This window comes from Podarcis vaucheri, assembly GCF_965113315.1.
Source record: "Podarcis vaucheri genome assembly, chromosome: 12".
NCBI classification, from domain to species: domain Eukaryota; kingdom Metazoa; phylum Chordata; class Lepidosauria; order Squamata; family Lacertidae; genus Podarcis; species Podarcis vaucheri.
The window spans coordinates 62,738,177-62,758,785 of NC_138750.1; the positions used below are offsets into that span (position 1 = coordinate 62,738,177).

Sequence of the window (20,609 nt, forward strand, 5' to 3'; positions counted from 1 at the left end):
TAAGAATCCAAACCGTTCCTGTTTACACCATTTGCGAAGCCAGCTGTTCACTTCCACTATTTTTCCCTCTCTCCCTGGGCCACGTCGTTCAACTGGGAGGACAGATGAGATGACAATTTGTGCATTTAGTTGCTTCAATTTCCTGCCGAGAGCCTCGTAGTCTCTTTTGATCTTCTGGAGGCTATTGCTTGCAGTGTCATTGGTTCCCACATGAACCAAGAGGAAGGGGTATTTGTCAGTGGGTTTTATGATTCCTTGCAGTCGTTCAGTTACATCTTGGATCTTAGCCCCGGGGAGACAGCACACTTCCCGAGACATCTTGCCAGGCCCACAGATCACTGCTTCTGTTCCCCTCAGTAGGGAATCCCCTATCACCACTACACGCCTCCTCTTGGGTTTGGTCGGGGTTCTTCCGTGAGCTGTCCGTTCCAAGGTTGCCTGCACATTCCCTGAGGACTGACTTTGCTGCTCGTCTTCATATACCTGATCGACTGTAATGAGGGAGAGATCCTCAAATGGAGTCTGCTCTTCGTCTTCCATGCTAGGGGAGAGGACCTCAAAGCGATTGTGTATTTCTAAACAATCAGAGTGAACCCTGGGCCTCCTACTTCTTTGAGTCACGTTTCTCCATATATCTGGCTCCTGTGTTGGTGAACTAGCCTCCTTCTCAGGGGAGTCCCCTGTCTCCTCCTTGGTGGAGACGGTGTGCTCTGTTGCTTCCAAGAAGAGCTCCAGCTCTCTAATTCTTTGGAGCGTAGCTACACGTTCCTCCAGTTGCTGGACTTTGTCTTTTAAGAGGGCAATCAACATGCAATTGCTGCAGGTAAAGCTGCCTGCAACCTTTGTTTCCATTCTCCCGGATGGGCGGGCTGGGAGGGGCACAGGGGGGGCTCGGCAGCGGCTCTCCAGGCCCCACAACCCCCGCTTTGTCTCCCGGTCCTCGCGCATCACGCGGGGAGACTCGCGCAAGAGGACAGCGCGGGCTGGGCGTGAGGACTCCTGCTGCCCTGGGCAGGCTTCGTGCTAGGAGGAGGGACCTCAGACGGATGGACTTGGCATCACCCATGGGCCCCGATCCCCCTTCCCTCTTGCAAGCTGAACGGGGACAGCGCAAGGCGCTCCCCACGCCCGGTCTCCCCGGGTCTCGCCTCTGGCCAGGGAATCAGGAGGGAGATGCGCGCCACGGCAGCGCGCTCAGCTGAGCTTCCAGGAACCCGCCGCTCTCCCCGCCCTCCTGAAGGGCGTCTGGGAACCGAAGGAGGCGCGATCGTGGGATGCTGAGCTCCGCGTCCATCCACCTTGAACGCTGAGCGATTCTGGCACAGTGCCGGATCGAGGTATAAGCTCAACAAGCCAGAGCTCAGGGCCCCCCCTCTCTTGCGGGGGGGGGGGATTAAAGGATGCACATTTCCGAAATATAAGATAAAAAACAAATCAAATAAAACCTACATCCAGCAACAGCATTTTGTGTTGTGCAGGCTCCTATGATGTAAGTCAGGGGCCCCACCTGCTCGCCTGCTCCCTCCAATATCCCTGCTTTGCTCCTTTCTATATACAGGGTGCCTACATCCTGCTATTTAATTAATAGTAGTTTGCATCATATATTTACACCTATTATTATTTCATGCTATAGCAAGTTTCTGGAGACTAGATGATGAGTCTTTGTAAATGGTGTTTCTAAAGGAACTTTTTTTATTGCCAAATGCCAATGTGTTTGCATTATTAAGTTCATTATGAATAAATCATTTTAAGTTAGAGCTTAATAATTATTTCACTGTTAATATACTTCTTAATTGTATTTCAGTTCAACAATTACTTTGAAAACCCCCCACGTATTTTGTGATGTGCAAATGGCTTTAGATACCTGTGAGGTCCATAAATTACCATATAGCATTTATTCAACACAAAAAACAGTGACCATTTGTTGTTGACAAAGGACAGCTGGACATAGAAAGGGCCCCATTACCTTCAGGAGCTGAGGGCCTCATCAAACCTCAATCCGGCCCTCTTCTGGCACACGCAAAATGCATTGTGGGTGGGCAGCTCATGCCTGGAAAGGGGCCGTTTCCCCAGCCCCCCCCCCCTCAAAGTGAGCCTGAAAGATCCGACTTCTGGAGGAGAAATGCCCCTGCGAAGTGTGGAGTATGGGCTTGTCTCTGACGCCCTGTTGTCACGCAACTCTCAGTTTCCTGCAAGCAGGTCAGACAGAATGCTTGGACAGGGAGCCGGTGTTTGAAACTCACATTTTGCGACACTTAATTCAAACAGGGAGCAGTTTCTGAGCTCTGGGCGCAGTCCTGATTTCAGATCAAAACTGCAGAGCGGAAGGAAAGGAGGACCTTTTTCTGCCTCCCGACTTCCAGCTACTCTCTGAAGAAGAGACCCTCTTACGAATATTAGGGGAGTGGGCAGGGGAAGGACTAGACCATGTGAAAAATGAAGATAATATTTTAGCCGCAGTCTATTCCTTTTCAGCTTTGTATTCTTGTTATTAAAATAGCGCACCTAGACAACATTCCGTTGTTGCTCCCATAACCTCGGTTTAAGGTGCCATTGAGCTCCTGGCTTTCATTTCTCAGTTTCTAACATTGCTGGAAGCAACCTTGGAGTCATTATGGGATGGACAGTTCTTTGCCTCTCTGCCTCTTCCAGGGAGGAGTTTCTGGAACAGCTGAGATGCATGTGAAGGGAACCAATCTTAGAATCACATTCTAATATCTGAGCAACTAGAGAATTCATGCAGCTTGATGAATGGAAAATATTCAAATTTAGTACAAACAGTTTGTAGCAAAACCATCTTCTGTCACTGCTGTTACCACCAAATATGACATGAATATATGGCTCCCACCATATATTTCAAAATACCAGTAAACCCCAGTTCACCCATCAGCCCCTAGGGTAATTTCCAAGGTAATTTTACCAACCACAATGCTTGGTAAAAAGGGGAAGTGGCCTACATATAGAGAAGGAAAATGGAAATTAAAAGATTATGAGGAAATTAAAGACCATTTTTAGAGTTGGCTGCATTACAGACAATTACAGGAGATGTATAAGGATGATAATAAAAGAGGGTTTAGTTATACAATCTCTAGATTTCAAAAGGTGGTTATAGAAAAAGATGCGAAGAAAGCATATAGTATTCTGCTAGAATGGGAAACAAAAGATGAGGAGGCCAAATCAGTTATGATCAAATGGGCACAAGATATAGGACACAATATACAATTTGAGGATTGGGAAAAGCTGTGGAAAGTGGATTTGAAATTCACTCCACACCAGTACAAATAACAAAACTGTACAAAACCGGGTCAAATATTTGTTGGAAATGTAAAGAAAAAGAAGGTACTATGTATCATATGTGGTGGGAATGTAGAGAAGTTTTAAAAAATTGGGAAATGATATATAATGAATTGAAAAAAATGTTTAAAATGACATTTGTAAAGAAATCAGAAGCATTTTTGTTAGGGATTTTAGGACGAGACCTGCCAATAAAAACAAAGAATTTATTTATGTCTGCCACAACAGCGGCAAGAGTCTTGTTAGCACAAGGATGGAAGAAGGAGGAAATCCCAACGAAAGAACAATGGCAAGAAAAACTGATGAGTTGTGCAGAGTTGGCAAAGTTGACACACAAACTACGGGAGAAGGACAATCGTGACTTCAAGGAAGATTGGGAACTTTTTATAAACTATTTTTTTAAAAAAACCAAAATGACTTGGACTCCTTGGCAGGTTTTGAATAAACATCCACAAATTTATTAATAGAATATATGATAGATAAGGTAGTGATATGTACAATTTTTAACATGCAGAGAATAATATGTGCAAACAAATCAGAGAGGGGAGCTGAGGGAAGTTTTTGGTGGGGGGGAGGGAGGGATGGGGAGGGGGGATAAAAAGGGGGGAGATAATGTAATTGATTATTTGCATTGATAATTTGTTTTGTTGAAATTGTCTAATAAAAATATATTTTTAAAAAGTAAATACATGTTGATCAATCGCGTTTCTATTGTGTGCTATGACAAACTACGTAGAACTATATGCATTTCCACGTAAGTAGACGATAAAGTGGAATGCTGATTTATGCAAAATTAAAGCAATTGCAGTGGAACAGAAAACACTGGCTGAAAGTACAAGTGGAAATCAGGACAGACAGAGGCATTTTAGCACATCCCTACTGAGAGTGAAAATGTTCTGGTGTTTAAGTGGATCATTCTCACTAGATGCGTTACAGTAGGTTGCATATTGAGTCAGACTCCTCTTCTTTCTTTCTTCTCTTCTCTTCATGAATTTCCCTTTCCACTTCCCTTCATATTTCCCTCTTCATCCTCTCAACCTCTTCTCATTGTACTTATTAGAGTATATTACATGCTGAGTGAAATGAATATAATAAATCATTTGCTTCCCTGGCAGCTACTTCCTTTTCCACCTCCTCACGTATTTTCCTCTTCATCTTCTCAATCACTTCTTGGTCCTCCTCTAGCATGTATTCCGTGTAGCAGGGGGCTGCCTTGTTCCTTTCGACCAGGTGGTCGATCATCCCAAGCAGTTCGGCCACCTGCTCCTCTCTTTCCTGCCCTTTCGCCTTGTTGTTGAAAGCCAGGCATCTCCCGCCACACTGAGCGATCTGGTTCTGCAGATCCTGGTCTCCCTCCGCCAAGAACTCTTTCAAAGGCTTATCCTCCAGGTCTTCCTTCCGGGTGAACAAGATGATCATGTAGTCCTTGGCTTTGCAGCTGAAGATCTTCTGGATCAACCGAGCAACGGCTTTCTCCTCCTTGCTGAAACGAGTCAGTTGCATGACTTGTATGATGACATGGGCTCCTGGGTAGATGTACTTCACGCAGGTCTTGATTTCCTTGGTTGTCACATCTTCTGGAACATTTGTGTCGAAAAAGCCAGGTGTATCAACCACCACAATTCTCCTACCACCAATGACAGTGTCCTCTTTCTGACACTTTGCTGTCACGGAGGTAGGAGAGAGGAGTGATGAAAACCTTTTGTCCCCCAGGATGGTGTTTCCTGTTGCGCTTTTCCCAGCTCCAGTTTTGCCCACCAGGGCGATCCTCAGTTCTGCAAGAAATAGGCAAGAGATGGTGAGCAACTCTTCTGCATTGTCACAGAGGCCAGAGAGGAAACTGAGGAGAACATGGGCACCACCCCTCCCTTGCCCATCTCCATCACCCAGGAGCTGTGGGGAGGGAGAAACAAATCGGTCAAGTTCTCCTTCCCTCAGGTTCTCATTTCTCCAGAATTAAGTTCAGTTCCCCACTTTTTGGCATGACAATCTGTACACGTTTAAAGCGCATTTCACCCTATACATGTTTCTGTGTGCATTTATGCCCACTATAAAAATTTCTGTAAGCAGTTTCTCCTAATATAATTCATTTCCCAACAGATATAAGTATATTTCTGTGGATTTCCCCCTGTTCTATGCTTTTTCATACATATTTTGATTGAACTGCATCTTTTAGCTCATGTGTTTGTTTGGGTAGTGTGAATTAAGTAGGTTTGCATTAAAATAAAATACTAAAATAATAATTGGCTACCTTTCACCCTAAGGTCCCAGGGCAAGTTACAAATAAAACACAAAGTTAAAAACAGGTTAAAATTACAGAAATAAGACGGGTGCCAAAGTTAGACACCTCAAGCTTCAAAAGAGGTGCATCTTCAACATTTGCCAGAAGCTGCACAATGAAGGCTCCACATGCTCCTCTCTGGGGAGGAAGTTCCACATCTATGGGGCCACCACAGAGAAGTCCTGGGCTGCCACAATCACTGACCTTTTGTAGGTGGTAGAACAACCAAGAGGACCCCTTCCCCCAATCATAGCACCCAAGAGGGTCTGCAGGGAAAGGGGGGGGGTCTTTCAGGTATTGGAGACACGAATCATTTTGGTCTTTAAACACCAACGTGAGCACCTTGAATATGGTCTGGAAACAAACCATGAATCAACCTAATGTCTCTTCCATGGTTTCATTGATTCCATCCAACAAAGTTTAGGAACCTGGAATGAGATCAAAACAGCTCGGTCTTACCTGTGCTTTTCCCAGCCATATTCAGACCAGCAGAAAAATTCACAAGCCAATATTCAGGATTTCTAGATCAGAAGCAAAAGGAAACAGAATCAGCCAATGGGGAGCTTTCTGTATTAGGCAGAAATGTGTGTGTGTCCCCCCCCCCATAATCTGCCTCACAGAATTCTTTTTACACTTTACAGAGGGATCTTCCTAAATGTCTGCTGTCCCAAATATTTGGCCATCATGTGTGCTGAAAAGAAAGGATGTCTTGGGGAGAAATGGCAGGTCCCACAAAACAGGAATGGCCCTCACTGACGGCTGCCCCAGAATGGAGGCTGGTCAACTGGGGCAAGAGGGACACTGCCCCACCCAGCCCCCACTTGCTGCTCCTTCCTTCCTTCCTTCCTTCCTTCCTTCCTTCCTTCCTTCCTTCCTTCCTTCCTTCCCTCCTTCCTTCCTTCCTTCCGTCTGCTCTAGGGTGCAGCTGTGAACATCTTCTTCCTCCTCAGCCTCAGAGTTGCCTTGGTAGACGTCAGTAGGGAGGAGGATGGGGACCACAACAGAGAGAGTTGACTCCGCCCATCGGTGGTTCTGGCTCCACCCACTCTTGGGCTCCCTGCCTCCCACCCCTCCCCCAGTCTGAATGGCCATCCCTGGGACTGGGACTTTCTTTTTCTATTAATGCTTTTTATTAACTTTTTGTTACATAACATAAACCCAAACATTAAAATATAACAACAACAGCAACAAAAACTAAAAAGAAAAACAGAGAACAGATAATGAACACATAACCATATAACAAATAACGAACATATAACCATAAATCCATAAATTCTTGCCCACAAACTTATGTTACCCAACTTTATATTTCCCATTCTTCTTCTTTCATTTCTAATAGACTTCCTTCCTCCTCAAAGCAGGTCTATTTTCCTACTTGTTAAGCTGTTTCTTTCTCAATTCTTCATTCCTAACCTTCTCTGTCCACTACACTTCTAGAGCAAATTGTGGTTTGTGAAAATTATTCAAAGCAAATCCAGGGTTTTATTTGGGGACACTGATTTTTTAAAATAATCTCAATATATTCCCCACTCTTTTTGGAATTTTTGGTTAGACTGTCCCCTAATTGTGTCCTTCATTTTTGCCATTTCAAAATATTCAAATAGTACCAACAAAAAAAGAATGGCAGGATAGACTATTTCACCTTTCCAATTTTTTGCTATTAGTATCCTTGCTGCTGTTGTTGCATATAAAAATATTCTCTTATTTTCATTTGGGATGTCTGAGTCTAATATGCCCAATAAGAAAGCTTATGGTGTGTGTGTATGTGTGTGTGTTTAAATATTTTTTTCACCTCTTCATATACAGTATCCCAAAAATTCTTAATTTTTTTGCAGCTCCACCACATATGTAATAGTGTCCCTTCTACCTGATTACACCTCCAGCACATATTAGATTTCTTTTTAAAAGATATTTAAGATATTTTGCTAGGGGTTATATACCACCTGTAAAACATCTTCCACAAATTTTCCCTTAACAAGTAACAGGCCACCATTTCCATTCTTTGTTCCACAACCTTTCCCACGCTGATAACTGAATAGTTTTACCCAAGTCCATAGCCCACTTAATCATTACTTCTTTCACCTGCTTATCTTTTCCCTCCCATTCTAAAAGAAATCCATACATTCTAGAGATTACATTTTGCTTATTTTGTATTAATTCTTTGTCTATTTTTTATTCTTTTTATTCTTCTCTCGCAAAACCTTTTTTGATATCTATCTTAAAGACCTCATTTATCTGATGATATTGGATCCATTCTGTCAGATTATGTTTAATTTCCTCATATTTTTTCAATTTCAATTTATTGTCTTCTCCCCCCAGTAGATCTTTATATGCAGCCCACTCCATTTCCAAATTCTTCCTTTTAACTGCTATCTGGGTTCTGGGTTCCAGTAAGTCTTTGTATTTTTTCCATACCTTATATAATGACTTCCTTATAATATGGTTCACAAAGCCTCTATGGACTTTCAATTTTCTTTTGTAATTGTTATATGTTGGAAATCAATAAAACTATACAGTGGTACCTCAGGTTACATACGCTTCAGGTTACAGACTCTGCTAACCCAGAAATAGTACCTCAGGTTAAGAACTATGCTTCAGGGTGAGAACAGAAATTGGGCTCCGGTGACACGGCGGCAGCGGGAGGCCCCATTAGCTAAAGTGGTGCTTCAGGTTAAGAAGAGTTTCAGGTTAAATATGGACCTCCGGAACGAATTAAGTACTTAACCTGAGGTACCACTGTACTTATTAAAGAAAAAAATAGGACTTGCAGCTAGGTAAGTATTCATAGTGCAAGTCCCACTGAACTCTAGACCAGTGCTTTTAAAATCAAGAAGATCTGTTCCATAGAACTGGATTGGGATCAACGGATCTGCCTCCTCAAAGGGATTCTCATCTGTCTTGACAATCTGAAAGTGGGATAAAGTGGCTTGGAAGTTCAGTTCAGGGGAAGGTTCTTATTTTATTTTATTACTGCATTTTCCTTTGCTTTTCCCAGAGCTTAATTTTCAAAATACCACCTTGCAAATGTACATTTTTCTTGCCCTTCAAGTGTCCCCTGAAAAATGAACCGTTTTGGTAAGACCCCAAATCCACACAGTACCTTATTTTAGGGCAACTCAAGGGGCGGGGAGGAAATTCTTTTTAAAAAGCTCCAAACTTTATTTGGTAACCGCACTTATCTCCAGCCCAAATAAAGGCCACCTGTGCAATTGCATTTGCTCACATGGATCATTTGGAACAATTCCACCATTCTGTCTCCTGTGTAAAACTTTCTGGGTTGGGAGTGGGGAGGAAAAGACCCTGATCACGGGGCAGCCAGGAGTTTTGTGGGGGGGGGGCAGAGCTGACATGATTTGTCAGTTAAGTATTTTTATTGTTTTACTTGAACTAGGTGGGGGAGCTGTGCCCCCTGCCCCCCTTAGCTATGCTCATGACCCCGATACCAGTTAAACAATGTCACCTCCCATTGATTTTAATGGAACAATTAAGCCAGCCAGTCTTTCACTAGAAAGTTCAGTACAATCCCTTGTCTATGTAGACTCAGAGGTAAGCTTCATTACCAAGAGCTTCACGACTCAGATTTTCTTCAAAAAGTTTTTATGTGTTTTATGTTGAGAGAACCTCAAATTAATTTTTAAAGGTTTTTTGGTCCAAAATTGGGTGCAGGAGATTTTTTTGAAATTTTCGATTTTCAGGCAATTTAGGCTAATGCGATTTCTGCATCAGTGTAGGAAAAACCTCCTGTTTTGCTTATTTTTCAACCGATTGGGCTTATTTTGGTATCAAAATAAAGGTAATTGTGGTCTCTTTCAAAATAAGGTATAAAAATGGTATTAACTGCCACAGAAAAGGGTCACCGACTATTCAAAGTGAATTTTTGTCATTTTATTCCTGGTAGGTTCAATAAGCCATAGTGCGCAAACCACAACTAACACATGTATCATACTTTTGTTGTAGAATGGGCTAACCATGTACTTGTTATAAAAATAAGGAGGGTGTTTTTTGTGGTTATAAAATAAATTGATTTTGAAGTAAATTTTTTACAAAACAAATTACTTCTTTGGGCAGGTTTAATGTCTCTTTGAACCTGAAATAACTCTCACATGCATGAGAATAGTTAAAATTGTAACCTCTTATGTTACAGTGTCATCTGATATGTTTTTAAAATTAAGTTTTATTGATTATATAATAATAAAATGCATCTCAGACCCCTTGTTCATTTTATGGTGTAAAACACTTCTACAAGAAATTGCATTAGCCTAAATCACATGAAAATTGAAATTTTCAAAAAATTCTCCCATCTCCAATTTTGGACCAAAAAACTTTAGAAATTAATTTGAGGTTATCTCATAGGTATCTACACATAATTTTTTTTTGAAGAAAATCTGAGTCATGAGAGCACGGTCGAGTATTAAAATCAGGTTGTTTGGCGTGGAATGACCCAAGAGCTCTAACTCAGCCTCTAGCAACAGGTCAAATAAAGCGGACCTTGAGCATCTCTGAGGCAGGTTGAGATACAGAAGACTTAAAGTCAGACCTTGTGGCTGCTGCTCCCAAATACCAACTTGTGGTCCGTCTGAGGTGTGGGTCTCCCTCCGTGTGGTCCTTCTGAGGTGTGGGTCTCCTCCTCCTGCTGCTGCTCTTGGGTGCTTCTCCCAGAATTGCAGGAGACCAAATGCAGCTCCTCTGAAATTTTCCACCCAGAGGGCAGTTTTGTCCTCTCCTGTAGCCAATAGAAACAGAAATGCAATTCCGGGAAGCTGTTTTGGCTTCTCAGAACATGATCTGGCTGCTAGCCAAGAAATGCTTTTGGGGTGGGTGGGTGGAGCTCCATTTTATTCAGCTCAGAACGGAGTCAGCCATCGACAGAGAGGGAGAGAAGAAACTGCAGAGCAGAGGGACCATCAAACACGAGAGTCTTCTTCAAGCTCCAGAGGTGTCACAAAGAAGGTACCATTTCCTTTCTTGTCTTAGGAACATCCGAAGCTCCCTTTGCAAGGAGATGTCACCTTTATCCTTCTGGCTCAGCAATGGCTACCTGCCCCCCTGGAGATGCCAACGGTTGAACCCGAGACCATCTCTATGCAAACCAGAAGCTCAGCTGCTGAGCTGTGCCCCCTGCCCCAATTCACATGGAAAAAAAAGGAAGCTGTTTTGTACTGAACCGTTTGAGGGGTGGGGAGGGCGAAGCAAGTATGCCCGCAGATGTAGAGGGTGGAAAGATTCTGGCAAGAGATTGTGAAGGACAAAGTGTTAGGCATGTTTATTTATTAATGCTTAGACACCTGTTGGTGATAAAAACCACACACCTTCAACACCGTTCCCAAGAAGACAGAACAATGAAATTATCAAGAGGAAAAATTAGCAAACCTAATTTAGGACCAATGCATGTAAAAAAAGTCACCAGCTGCCTCCCTGGTAATTGAATCCCAAATCTGCAGGGGCAGAATATGGTGCTTTGAGGTTCTTTCAGGGTTGTGTTTACATCATAAGCTTCCTCTGGTGATGGAGAGGAGTTTGGGCAAAGCAGGAGCTAATGAACTTCATTTTCTGGTTCTCTTCCGGCTCAGCAATCTGCCTGGACAATGGATGAACGGAGAGAGGAAGTTAGAGGTAAGTCTCTCCCTTCTCCTGACCCTCCTCTGAAAGAACCACGTGATGGGAATGGGGAAGGTTGGACCATTTGTGGGCCACAGTTGGAAGGGTGAGGTGACCCCAGGTGCTTAGGGGAATTGTTGCAGTGTATGGACCCTGCATGGTGGCAATTCAGGGGGCGAATTCCCAGGCAACAATTCTGTGGGAATGTTGAGGATAGTAGGAGAGGATATAGTGATTAAATATTATCTTTCCTCACTCACGCTAGTGAGCTAGTAGCAGAGCACATTCCCTTGCAAATTGCAGGAAGTGAGTTGATGGATTCGTCAGAACCATTTGAGTTATGCAATCCAGTCTGGCTTGTCCAGATTGGATTGTTCCTGGTAAACACCATTGTTCCCTCTTAAGAACAATAATGACACAACAGTCTTCTTTTAGAAGGTAATGATAAGATTTGCTCACATTCAGTTCACAGTATGATCCTGAAGGCAGGCTTTTGCTTTTAGTTACAGGGAAAGGTGAGGGTTCATTCTCTAGTGAGGGATGAGCCGATGTGCTGCTGACTGAGGGCCAGGACACAGCAAAAGGGCATCAAGATGGAACAGGGTGAAAAAGCAAAAGGGAAAAAGGGAAGATGGCTGCATGACCAGCCCTTTTATGGGGGCTGCCAGGGTCACGCCCATCTACCTGGTCACATGCAAGGGGAGGATGCTCCAGATCAGGTGTGACAGGAAGTCCTCCTGGCTGGAGCAACATCCCCTGTGTGCCCACTCTAGGCAACCAGGAAATGTTGATTTGACTGCCTTTGTGATGTTACATCCCACAAGTTCGGTCCTGGATGCCCAGACATCTTCCTAATTCCTTTCCAGAGACTACTAAGGCACAGGAGAGCAGAACCAAAAATCTCAGTGAAGATCTATGGATTGTTCTTGTTGGGAAGACGGGAGGAGGGAGAAGTGCCACAGGAAACACTATTTTGGGTGAAGAGAAGTTTGAGTCCAAACTCTCCCTGAAGCCAGTGACCGAGACTTACAGCAGAGAGGTCCGAGCAGAGAAGTGGAAGGGGAAACAAGTGGTCATCATTGACACTCCAGACATTTTTGATGCTCATCCTCAAACACAGCATGATGTTCCGGAATTCCAGAAGTGCCTCTCTCTCTGTGAGCCAGGTCCCCACGCCCTGGTGTTTGTGACGCAGGCCGGTCGTTTCACCGAGGAAGACACTGTGGCCGCCAAGAGGGTGGAGGAGGTCTTTGGCCCAGGGGCCACAAATTACATGATCGTCTTGTTCACCCGCAAAGAAGACCTAGAGACAGAAAGCCTAAAGGAGTACATAGAGCTATCTGGAAACAGAGCCCTGCAGGATTTGGTGAGGAAATGCCAGGGCCGTTGCTGCGCTTTCAACAACAAAGGGACGGGAGAGGAAAGGGCCAGCCAGGCGGAAGAGCTGCTGGTGAAAATCGAGCAGATGATGATAGACAACCAGAACAAGCCTTTCCTTGAGCTGTTTCCAAGAGGATTGACAAGAAGCGCAGCTGAAATGAAACCAGAGGAAGAGGCAATGGACACAGATGAAGGAGGACTAAATGAATTCCCTGAAGGTAGAATCAAATTATGATTCTGAAGCAGTTAGAGACCTCCCTGGGTTGAGTTTCCCAGGGTAGCCCTTCCTTAGAGACCCACCAAATACCTGCTCTTCTTCTTTGTACAAGGAAGAGCCCAAAGGAGAGCAGAATCCTGCACCTAGAAGGGGGTGGCTCTGTAACTTGCAAACATTTTGCAAATTATGGAGATGGGTGCAAGAGTTTGCTTGCTTTATGCACATGAGACCTATGCAGGCATTTGATTCGCACATGCATACCATGTGCCCAGCATCCCAATGGTGGGAAATTCCGGGTCATTGGGGCTCCTGGTTGTGGGGTGGCTTCTAATTGTTTTCGGCTGAATGTGCTTAGAAGCCCCTTCAGACCCTGTTTCATAATGTCCAGAGTGGAACCAGTGCTAGCCAGGACATAGGCAGATGGACATCTGTGTTCTTTCTCCTGGCTACATATGGGAGAATCTCTTAAGTTTTGACTTCTCTCTGCTTCTCACTTTCCCCCCAAATTAAGCACAGCTCTCCACATTTCAACATATACTCTAGTATATGCATTTTTGTACACCTTACTTGGCTGGAAAACTCCACTAATATATTCAGAGAAATGTGGATTTCAATGGATGGTTGTTTTGCTTTGAATGTTGTTTCAGAAAGTTTGAATCGGATCACCAGGGGAAGAGACTCCACAATCGCATCTTCACCACTGGGAAGGCCTGGCCACACCACGTCACTGTGGCACCGTGAGCCTCCCCAACCAACAGGACAGGAAGAAAGGAACCCCCTGCCAATCCCAGGAGGATCTGGGGCGACCGATGGAGGGAGAGAAGCTCCAAGGAACCCTTTGGTCCCAGGTCAGTTTGGCCTTGAGAACCATGGATAACACCTTAAATGGGGACCAGAAAAGCCCTGAATGTTGTTTCAGTTGACACCGAGAGATTACCCACACTTACATTTTACCCACCACATTCCAGGCACACATCCATGATTTGAAACTCTGTGTTCGAGAATGTTCATTTGTTTGTTTGGTTGGTTGGTTTTTGCTGTGAGGTTTCCCCACAACAACCGACTGTCTAAAGCTGAATCAAAGCAAATGCCATAGAATCATAGAATTGGAAGGGAGCCCCAGTGCCATCTAGTCCAACCCCCGGCAATGCAGGGATCTCAGCTCAAGCATCCATGACAGACGGCCATCCAACCTCTGCTTAAAAACCTCCAAGGAAGAAGAGCCCCTCACCTCCTGAGGGAGACCATTCCACTGTCAAGCAGCTCTTGCCCTCAGAAAGTTCTTCCTGATGTTTAGTTGGAATCTCCTTCCTTGTAACTTGTAACGTCAATTCAGGTTTCCCAAGGATTGACATTTGCTCTGTGTCAGAGCTGCTTCCAGATCCTAGCTCACAGAGGATCACGCAAGCCAGCGTTCACTTTATAAAAGTCTTTATTGAGTTACAGTTTCCATTCTCAAACTGCCGCGTGCAGCTCTACGTCTTATGAGCTAGACCGGCGAAGCTCCGTCTGAGTCTCCGCCCCTTGTACACCAGCTTAATACCCTAGCCTTACTCCACCTTTTCCGCCTGACCGTTCTTCTCTGGGTCCCTCTGCCCCCCGTGGTCTCTTCCTTCCTGGACTCTTCTGACGCTGACCCCCCGGACCCTTCTGTCTCCTTGCGTCGGGCTTTAGGACCTGGCTCCCTTTCCGGGCTGCTTACTGCGCCGCCTTCCTGTGCATTTGAACTTGGCGCGCGCGCCCAACCTTCCACTTTCCGCTTGACCGTTTCTTTGCTCCCCGATGGAGGTGTGGCCACTCCTGACTCATGCCCTCCCCCCTGCTGCGAGCTGCCAGAGCTCGATACCTGGCGCCCTTCCTCTCCACTGCGCTCTGTTGGTGACGCTGGCCCCGATTTCCAACTGCTGCCCTCTGAACCCCCTCTGGACCCTTCTTCCTGGGGTGTCCCCCTAGGCTCCCCCCTTGTTCTGGCCACTGGCGCTCCTTTCTGTGAATCTTCTGATTCACTGGAAAGACTCGGAGATCTCGGGTCGTCGTCATCACTCATCTTTTCTTCGGACTCCTCCCCCTCGCTCTCTGTTTCCTCCCTTGCCCTCGCCTCTGCTCCTGAACCCCTGACTCTGATTCAGCTTTAAAGAGCAGGTTTTCTTGGGGAAACCAAGACCAGGTCATTGGACACGGAGCTATAACCTGAGGACTGTGCCTGGGAAGCATGGAGGAAAGGGAAGTGTGATTAATATGAACATTCCTTATTCTTTCCCAACAGAGCCTGGGAACCTGAGTCTCTCCCACAAGGATTCCGAACTGCGGGTTGTTCTTGTCGGGAAGTCTGGCGGAGGCAGAAGTGCCACAGGAAACACCCTTTTGGGGGAGAAGAAGACCTTTGAGTCCAAACTCTCCCCAAAGCCAGTGACCCAGACATGTAGCAGAGAGGTCCGAGCAGAGAAGTGGAAGGGGAAAGAAGTCGTCATCATTGACACTCCAGACATTTTTGATGCTCATCCTCAAACACAGCATGATGTCCCGGAATTCCAGAAGTGCCTCTCTCTCTGTGAGCCAGGTCCCCACGCCCTGGTATTTGTGACGCAGGCCGGTCGTTTCACCGAGGAAGACACTGTGGCCGTGAAGAGGGTGGAGGAGGTCTTTGGCCCAGAGGCCACAAAGTACATGATTGTCTTGTTCACCCGCAAAGAAGACCTAGAGACAGAAAGCCTAGAGAAGTACATAGAGCTATCTGGAAACCAACCTCTTCAGGATTTGGTGAGGAAATGCCAGGGCCGTTGCTGCGCTCTCAACAACAGAGAGACGGGAGAGGAAAGGGCCAGCCAGGCGGAAGAGCTGCTGTCTCTGATTGAGAAGGTGGTTCAGGAGAACGGGGACCAGCCGTATCTCGAGCCGCGTCCGATGGAGATGTCACTGAGGTCAGATGGAAGGAATCCTGAGGAGACTTCAAAGCAAACAGCAGCAGGGGAACCAGTGGAAGATGAAATGAATGCTGGAGGAATCCCTGAAGGGCAGCAGAAGAAGAAATCAAAGAAGGTAGGGTACAAAGAATGAGAATGGGGCCCCTGTCTTTTCCAATTGCTGATGACTTACATGGTAGACAAATTCCAGCTTGGAAAAGGAGGATGGAACAGGGTTGTTTTCAGTTGCTCCAGAGGGTAAGAGCTGAACAAGCAGCTTGAAAGAACAAGGAAAAGGGATTTAGACCAAACATTAGGAAGAACTTTATGGTCCTGGGGAAGAATTTATTAATTTAATGCATTTATATCCCACCTTTATATCCGTGGGACTCAAGGTGGCACAAGTGGTTCTCCCCCCCCCTTTATTTAATCTCAACAAGAATGCTATTTCTATTTCATTAGAGGTTTTTAAGCAGAGTCGGGGGGGGCTCCCTATTGAGAGGCTGCAGGAGGGTTGGGCTAGATGACGTTTGAGGTCCTTCCCATGAGCTTAAGGGGGGGTTAAATTCTTGCTTATTTGAGAATTCCCCCCTCCTTCTCCCCCTTGACATCTATCCCCCTTTCTCTTGACGCCACACCAATCACTTACCCCGGGTTTGTTTCCAACAGACATTTATTTCTGCCGTGGGCTCCTTTCGTTCATACTTTGTCCCAGAATCCGGAGAAGCTTCCAAAGAAGGCAGAGGAGGAGCAGGAAGATCTCATCCTCCAATGTAAACGGAAGCAGTATCATCAATAAACACAGCAGGATAATTTGTGTTCTCCCATCATTATTGCACGTCCTCTGTGTGGCACTATTTCACGGCCTTCATTCCCCCTTCCGTTCTCAACCTCCTTAAGCCTAAAGTGGGTTTCACATTTTGGATCCAGGGAATTCTGTGGCTTATCCACACTTCCCCTTCTTTTGCTGTCTCTCCACAGGAAACCCTCTCCTTGGCGCTCAGTTGGAGCAAATGTCAATCGTCTTTCCTAAGGATTGATGTTTGCTCTGATTTGGAGCAGAAGAGGGGGTGTTCCATGGGAGAGGAGTGTGAAAAGGGGGGAACTGCTCAGACCAGTGTTTTCTAGGGACGGGATTGAGGAAGGGTGGACAAGCCCAGTGTGTGGTAAATAAATCAAGAATCCTATTTTAAAGTCATCCATGTTGGTGGCCATCAATATGAGCTTATTGTTCATATGTTGAATCAGATATATATGGGGGCACCAACATCTTTTAAATGCTTGGAGCCTCTAAAACCCTCTCAGGCCCTGGCAGTGGGCATGGGGAGTTCAGTGGCGCTGTGTGTGCACCAGGGGAAGGTGTCGAGGGCACAATTGTGCCCCTGGAAAACCTATTGGCAGCTGCTGGTCTATGAGGCAGGCTCCAAGGCAGCTGGAACATCCCTTCCCTTCCCGAGATCACTTAGCTCTTTCTGCCTCAGCAACGGTCACCTGGTATCCGCTGCCCACCTGATGCTTCTCATTTCCATTTGGGCAGATTTCCTTTCCCCCTCCCCTCTCAATAAGTTGACATGACTCCTACTTTCTCCTGCTTCCTCTCATTGGTAACACAGATTGACAAATGCTCCTGAGTTACCTTTTCAAGGACCCCGGAAGAACTGGGGGGGGGAGTGTGTTTACACTGATCTCCTCACTCCTCTGACTGAGTCTTGGTTTCGTCATGGCAGCTTATCAAAAGGTGTATTGAGTGTTATGGCACAGCCCTACTATGGTATATTTCTCCTGGTTTCCTTCCGTTCTCACTGTCACCCAATTCACTTTTCCTGCTATTCTGTATTCCATCTGATAACCTTTCCATAGGCTGTTGGCCTAAACGTAAGCTGTTCACTGTGGGGGTTGATTTTGTGGGAAGGTTTACTTTATTTTTTAAAAACAGTATTTTTATTAAACAATTTCTACATAACAAATCATTAATCCACATAATCAATTACATTATTTCCCCATTCCCCCCTCCCTCCCCCCCCAGGGACTTCCCTCAGCTCTCCTCTTTGATTTCTTTACACATATTGTTCTCTGCATGTTATAAAATTGTGCATATCCTTGCCTTATCTATCATGTGTTCAACTAATAAATTTGTGGATGTTTATTCAAAACCTGCCAAGGAGTCCAAGTCATTTTGTTGTCTTTTTAGGTAATTTGTAAAAAGTTCCCATTCTTCCTTGAAGTCACAATTGTCCTTTTCACGCAGTTTGTATCTCAATTTGGCCAGTTCCGCATAGCTTATCAGTTTTTCTTGCCACTGATCTTTCGTTGGGATTTCCTCATTCTTCCATCCTTGTTCTATCAAGACTCTTGCCACTGTTGTAGCATATATAAATAAGTTTTCCTGGGAGGTCTTGTTCTACAATCCCTAACGGGAAGGTTTACTTTAGCAGAGTTAAACAATCCCCTTTTTAAGTTTATGCAGTGATCAGCTTGTTGCTGACTCATCTGAGTTCTACTAATAAAGATGCCTCCTGGTTAAAAATCCCTTTGAATCCTTCTTAAAGAATACACACACAAATCTGATTTATGTTAATATAAAACTATTTTACTCTCAGATTCATTCAGGTTTACAGAACTGTACCTGAAGGCAGGCTTAGGTTACATAACAAGCAAATAAACTAGACTAGAGGGAAGCTGGTCCTGAGGTGAGTGCAACTGAGCAGTTATCTTTCAAAACTACCAGCAACCGACAAACTGGTTGTCACAGCAACCGGTTAGAACACGGAGGCCGTTAGTCCTCTGTCGGAATGTTGCACTTGACTGCAGCTTACATCCTACAGATTTCACCAATAAGCGGCTTGGAGGGCATCACCCTTGCCTTCCCTCCTGGCCGAATAAGATTGTCTTCCATGAACACGGTCTCAACAGTGTGTCCCTAAGTTACTGTGGAGGCCAATTCTGGATCCACACACAGGGGTGTAGAAAGGGGGGTGCAAGGGGTGTGACTCACCCTGGGTGCCACCCTGACGGGGGGGTGTGTGTGACAAAATGGCGGGCGGCACTAGTCACTGCAGGGCCGGCAGAGCGCACAAGCCACGAGTCTTGGCGTCCACAGGCTCCCTGCTTTTGCCCCGCTGCCTCCCCCCCCAGCTGTAGGGCGGCTGAGGCCCCACTGTGGGACCCATAGGGACAGCATGGGACAGCACGGTATGGGGCATGTGGCACCCATAGGGACAGGGGGCGTGGTGCCCATAGGGACGGCACAGGAGGCAGAACGCCCCGCTCCTTTGGGCACTGCGCCCCACCCCTATGGGCGCCCCAGGTGCCTGAGAGGCTTCCTTCGCTGCTGTCCACACATCCTTCCACAGCGGAGACATAGGTTTCTGGGTGGGAACTGATCACGATGAGCGTTGCCAAACCTGCCTTCCTCTCAGCTTTTTTCTCCCTTTTATCCTGAGTTTGTGCTTCTTCAAAGTCCATGACTCTTTTGGTAAAGGCTGTTCTCCAAGTGGAGCTCTCCCAGGTCAGTGTTGTGGGAATGTTCAGGGGGGCAGAAGAGGATATATTGTTTAGTAATATCCTTCCTAACTTGCGCTGGCAAGTTCTATAACTTAGCAGAGTTTTAACATTCCCCTTTAAACACACAGCGGTTAGCTTGGTTGCAAGCTTGTTTAAGCTTCTCAGTATAGATTCCTGGTAAGTCCCCTTTATTTCCCTCTTAAAAGAACAGACACGACACAATCTTTTGTAAGGAATATAAAATAAGTTTACTCACACATTCAGTTCATAGATGGATCCCTGAAGGCAGACTTAGTTACAGATATAGATACATGTGAGTCTATCCCATATGGAGATAGTCTCTTTGTCCTCTGTTGGCTGAAAGCTGAAAGCCAACTGCGCATCTCTAGCTAAAAAGAGCTGTTGCTCCAATGAAGGAGGATGTTGAAGAGAGAGCGGGTGGGCGGGCGGCCGGGCTGCGTGCCTGGTCCTTTTGTCACCTGGACAGGTAAGGTCATGCCCATGTCCAGTCACACGCAAGAGGAAGGATGCTCCAACCCAGGAGGAAACAGGAAGTTTTTGACTGGCTGGAACAAACATCCCCTTACATGTCCACTCTAGGAAAACAAGGCATGTTGTACTTGACTGCTACTTGTATATCACATCCCACAAATGTTTCTCAATTATCCATGCTTATGCTACATTTTTAAAGATTTGCCTTGAAAGCGTCTTTAAACCTCATTTCGCTTTCCATTGATGGGTTGGGATTAGAGTACAGTGGTACCTCGGGTTAAGAACTGAATTCATTCTGGAGGTCTGTTCTTAACATTGAAACTGTTCTTAACCTGAAGCACCACTTTATCTAATGGGGCCTCCCGCTGCTGCCGCTGCACGACTGGAGCACGATTTCTATTCTCAACCTGAAGCAAAGTTCTTAACCCGAGGTAATATTTGTGGGTTAGCGGAGACTGTAACCTGAAGCGTATGTAACCCGAGGTACCACTGTAGTTGCTTTGGAAGCCCATAATCAGGCATCTAAACAACCTTTGCCTTCACGACCTCCTTAAGCCCAAACTGTACTATGTTTCTGTGGAATTCTATGGCTTATTCATACCATATTTCCCATCTATTAGACGCTGCCATATATAAGACTCCCCCCTATTTTGAGGGACTCATTGTTAAGAAAATGAGGGGAGATGGCCCAGAGTTGTTGAGCCTCTCCCCCCGTTCAGCTGCGGGCAGCCGGTTGGCCGTAAGGCGCCTTCCCCCATGCCGCTGCGCATGGGAAACGATCCAGGGAGTGCTTCCCACGTGCAGCGGCATCGGGGAAGCTGCGCCACCAGCAAGTGCCCCCAGATCGCTCCCCTCTCTCTGCAGCATCTCCCCCCCACCCATGCCACTATCCGTGTATTGGACGACCCTAGTTTTTTGACATGATTTTTGTGTCAAAAAA

The 20,609-nt window shown here is 45.7% G+C and overlaps 1 protein-coding gene and 1 pseudogene across 2 annotated transcripts; one reads left to right on the forward strand and one right to left on the reverse strand.

Annotated features, from left to right (window-relative positions):
• Positions 1-3,729: 3,729 nt before the first annotated feature.
• On the reverse strand, positions 3,730-11,941 carry LOC309515010 (GTPase IMAP family member 9-like). Its single transcript, XM_082192593.1, has 4 exons — positions 11,858-11,941; positions 10,141-10,298; positions 6,035-6,096; positions 3,730-5,069 (listed from the first exon to the last, which is right to left on the reverse strand). Exons 1-4 carry the CDS (start codon positions 11,924-11,926, stop codon positions 4,351-4,353), a joined length of 1,008 nt encoding a protein of 335 aa, XP_082048719.1. The 5' UTR covers positions 11,927-11,941; the 3' UTR covers positions 3,730-4,350.
• LOC309514912 (GTPase IMAP family member 8-like) lies at positions 10,285-19,042 on the forward strand (annotated as a pseudogene). Its single transcript, XR_014224586.1, has 5 exons — positions 10,285-10,525; positions 11,146-11,188; positions 12,040-12,771; positions 15,037-15,809; positions 16,343-19,042. The product of XR_014224586.1 is annotated as a GTPase IMAP family member 8-like (transcript).
• Positions 19,043-20,609: the final 1,567 nt, after the last annotated feature.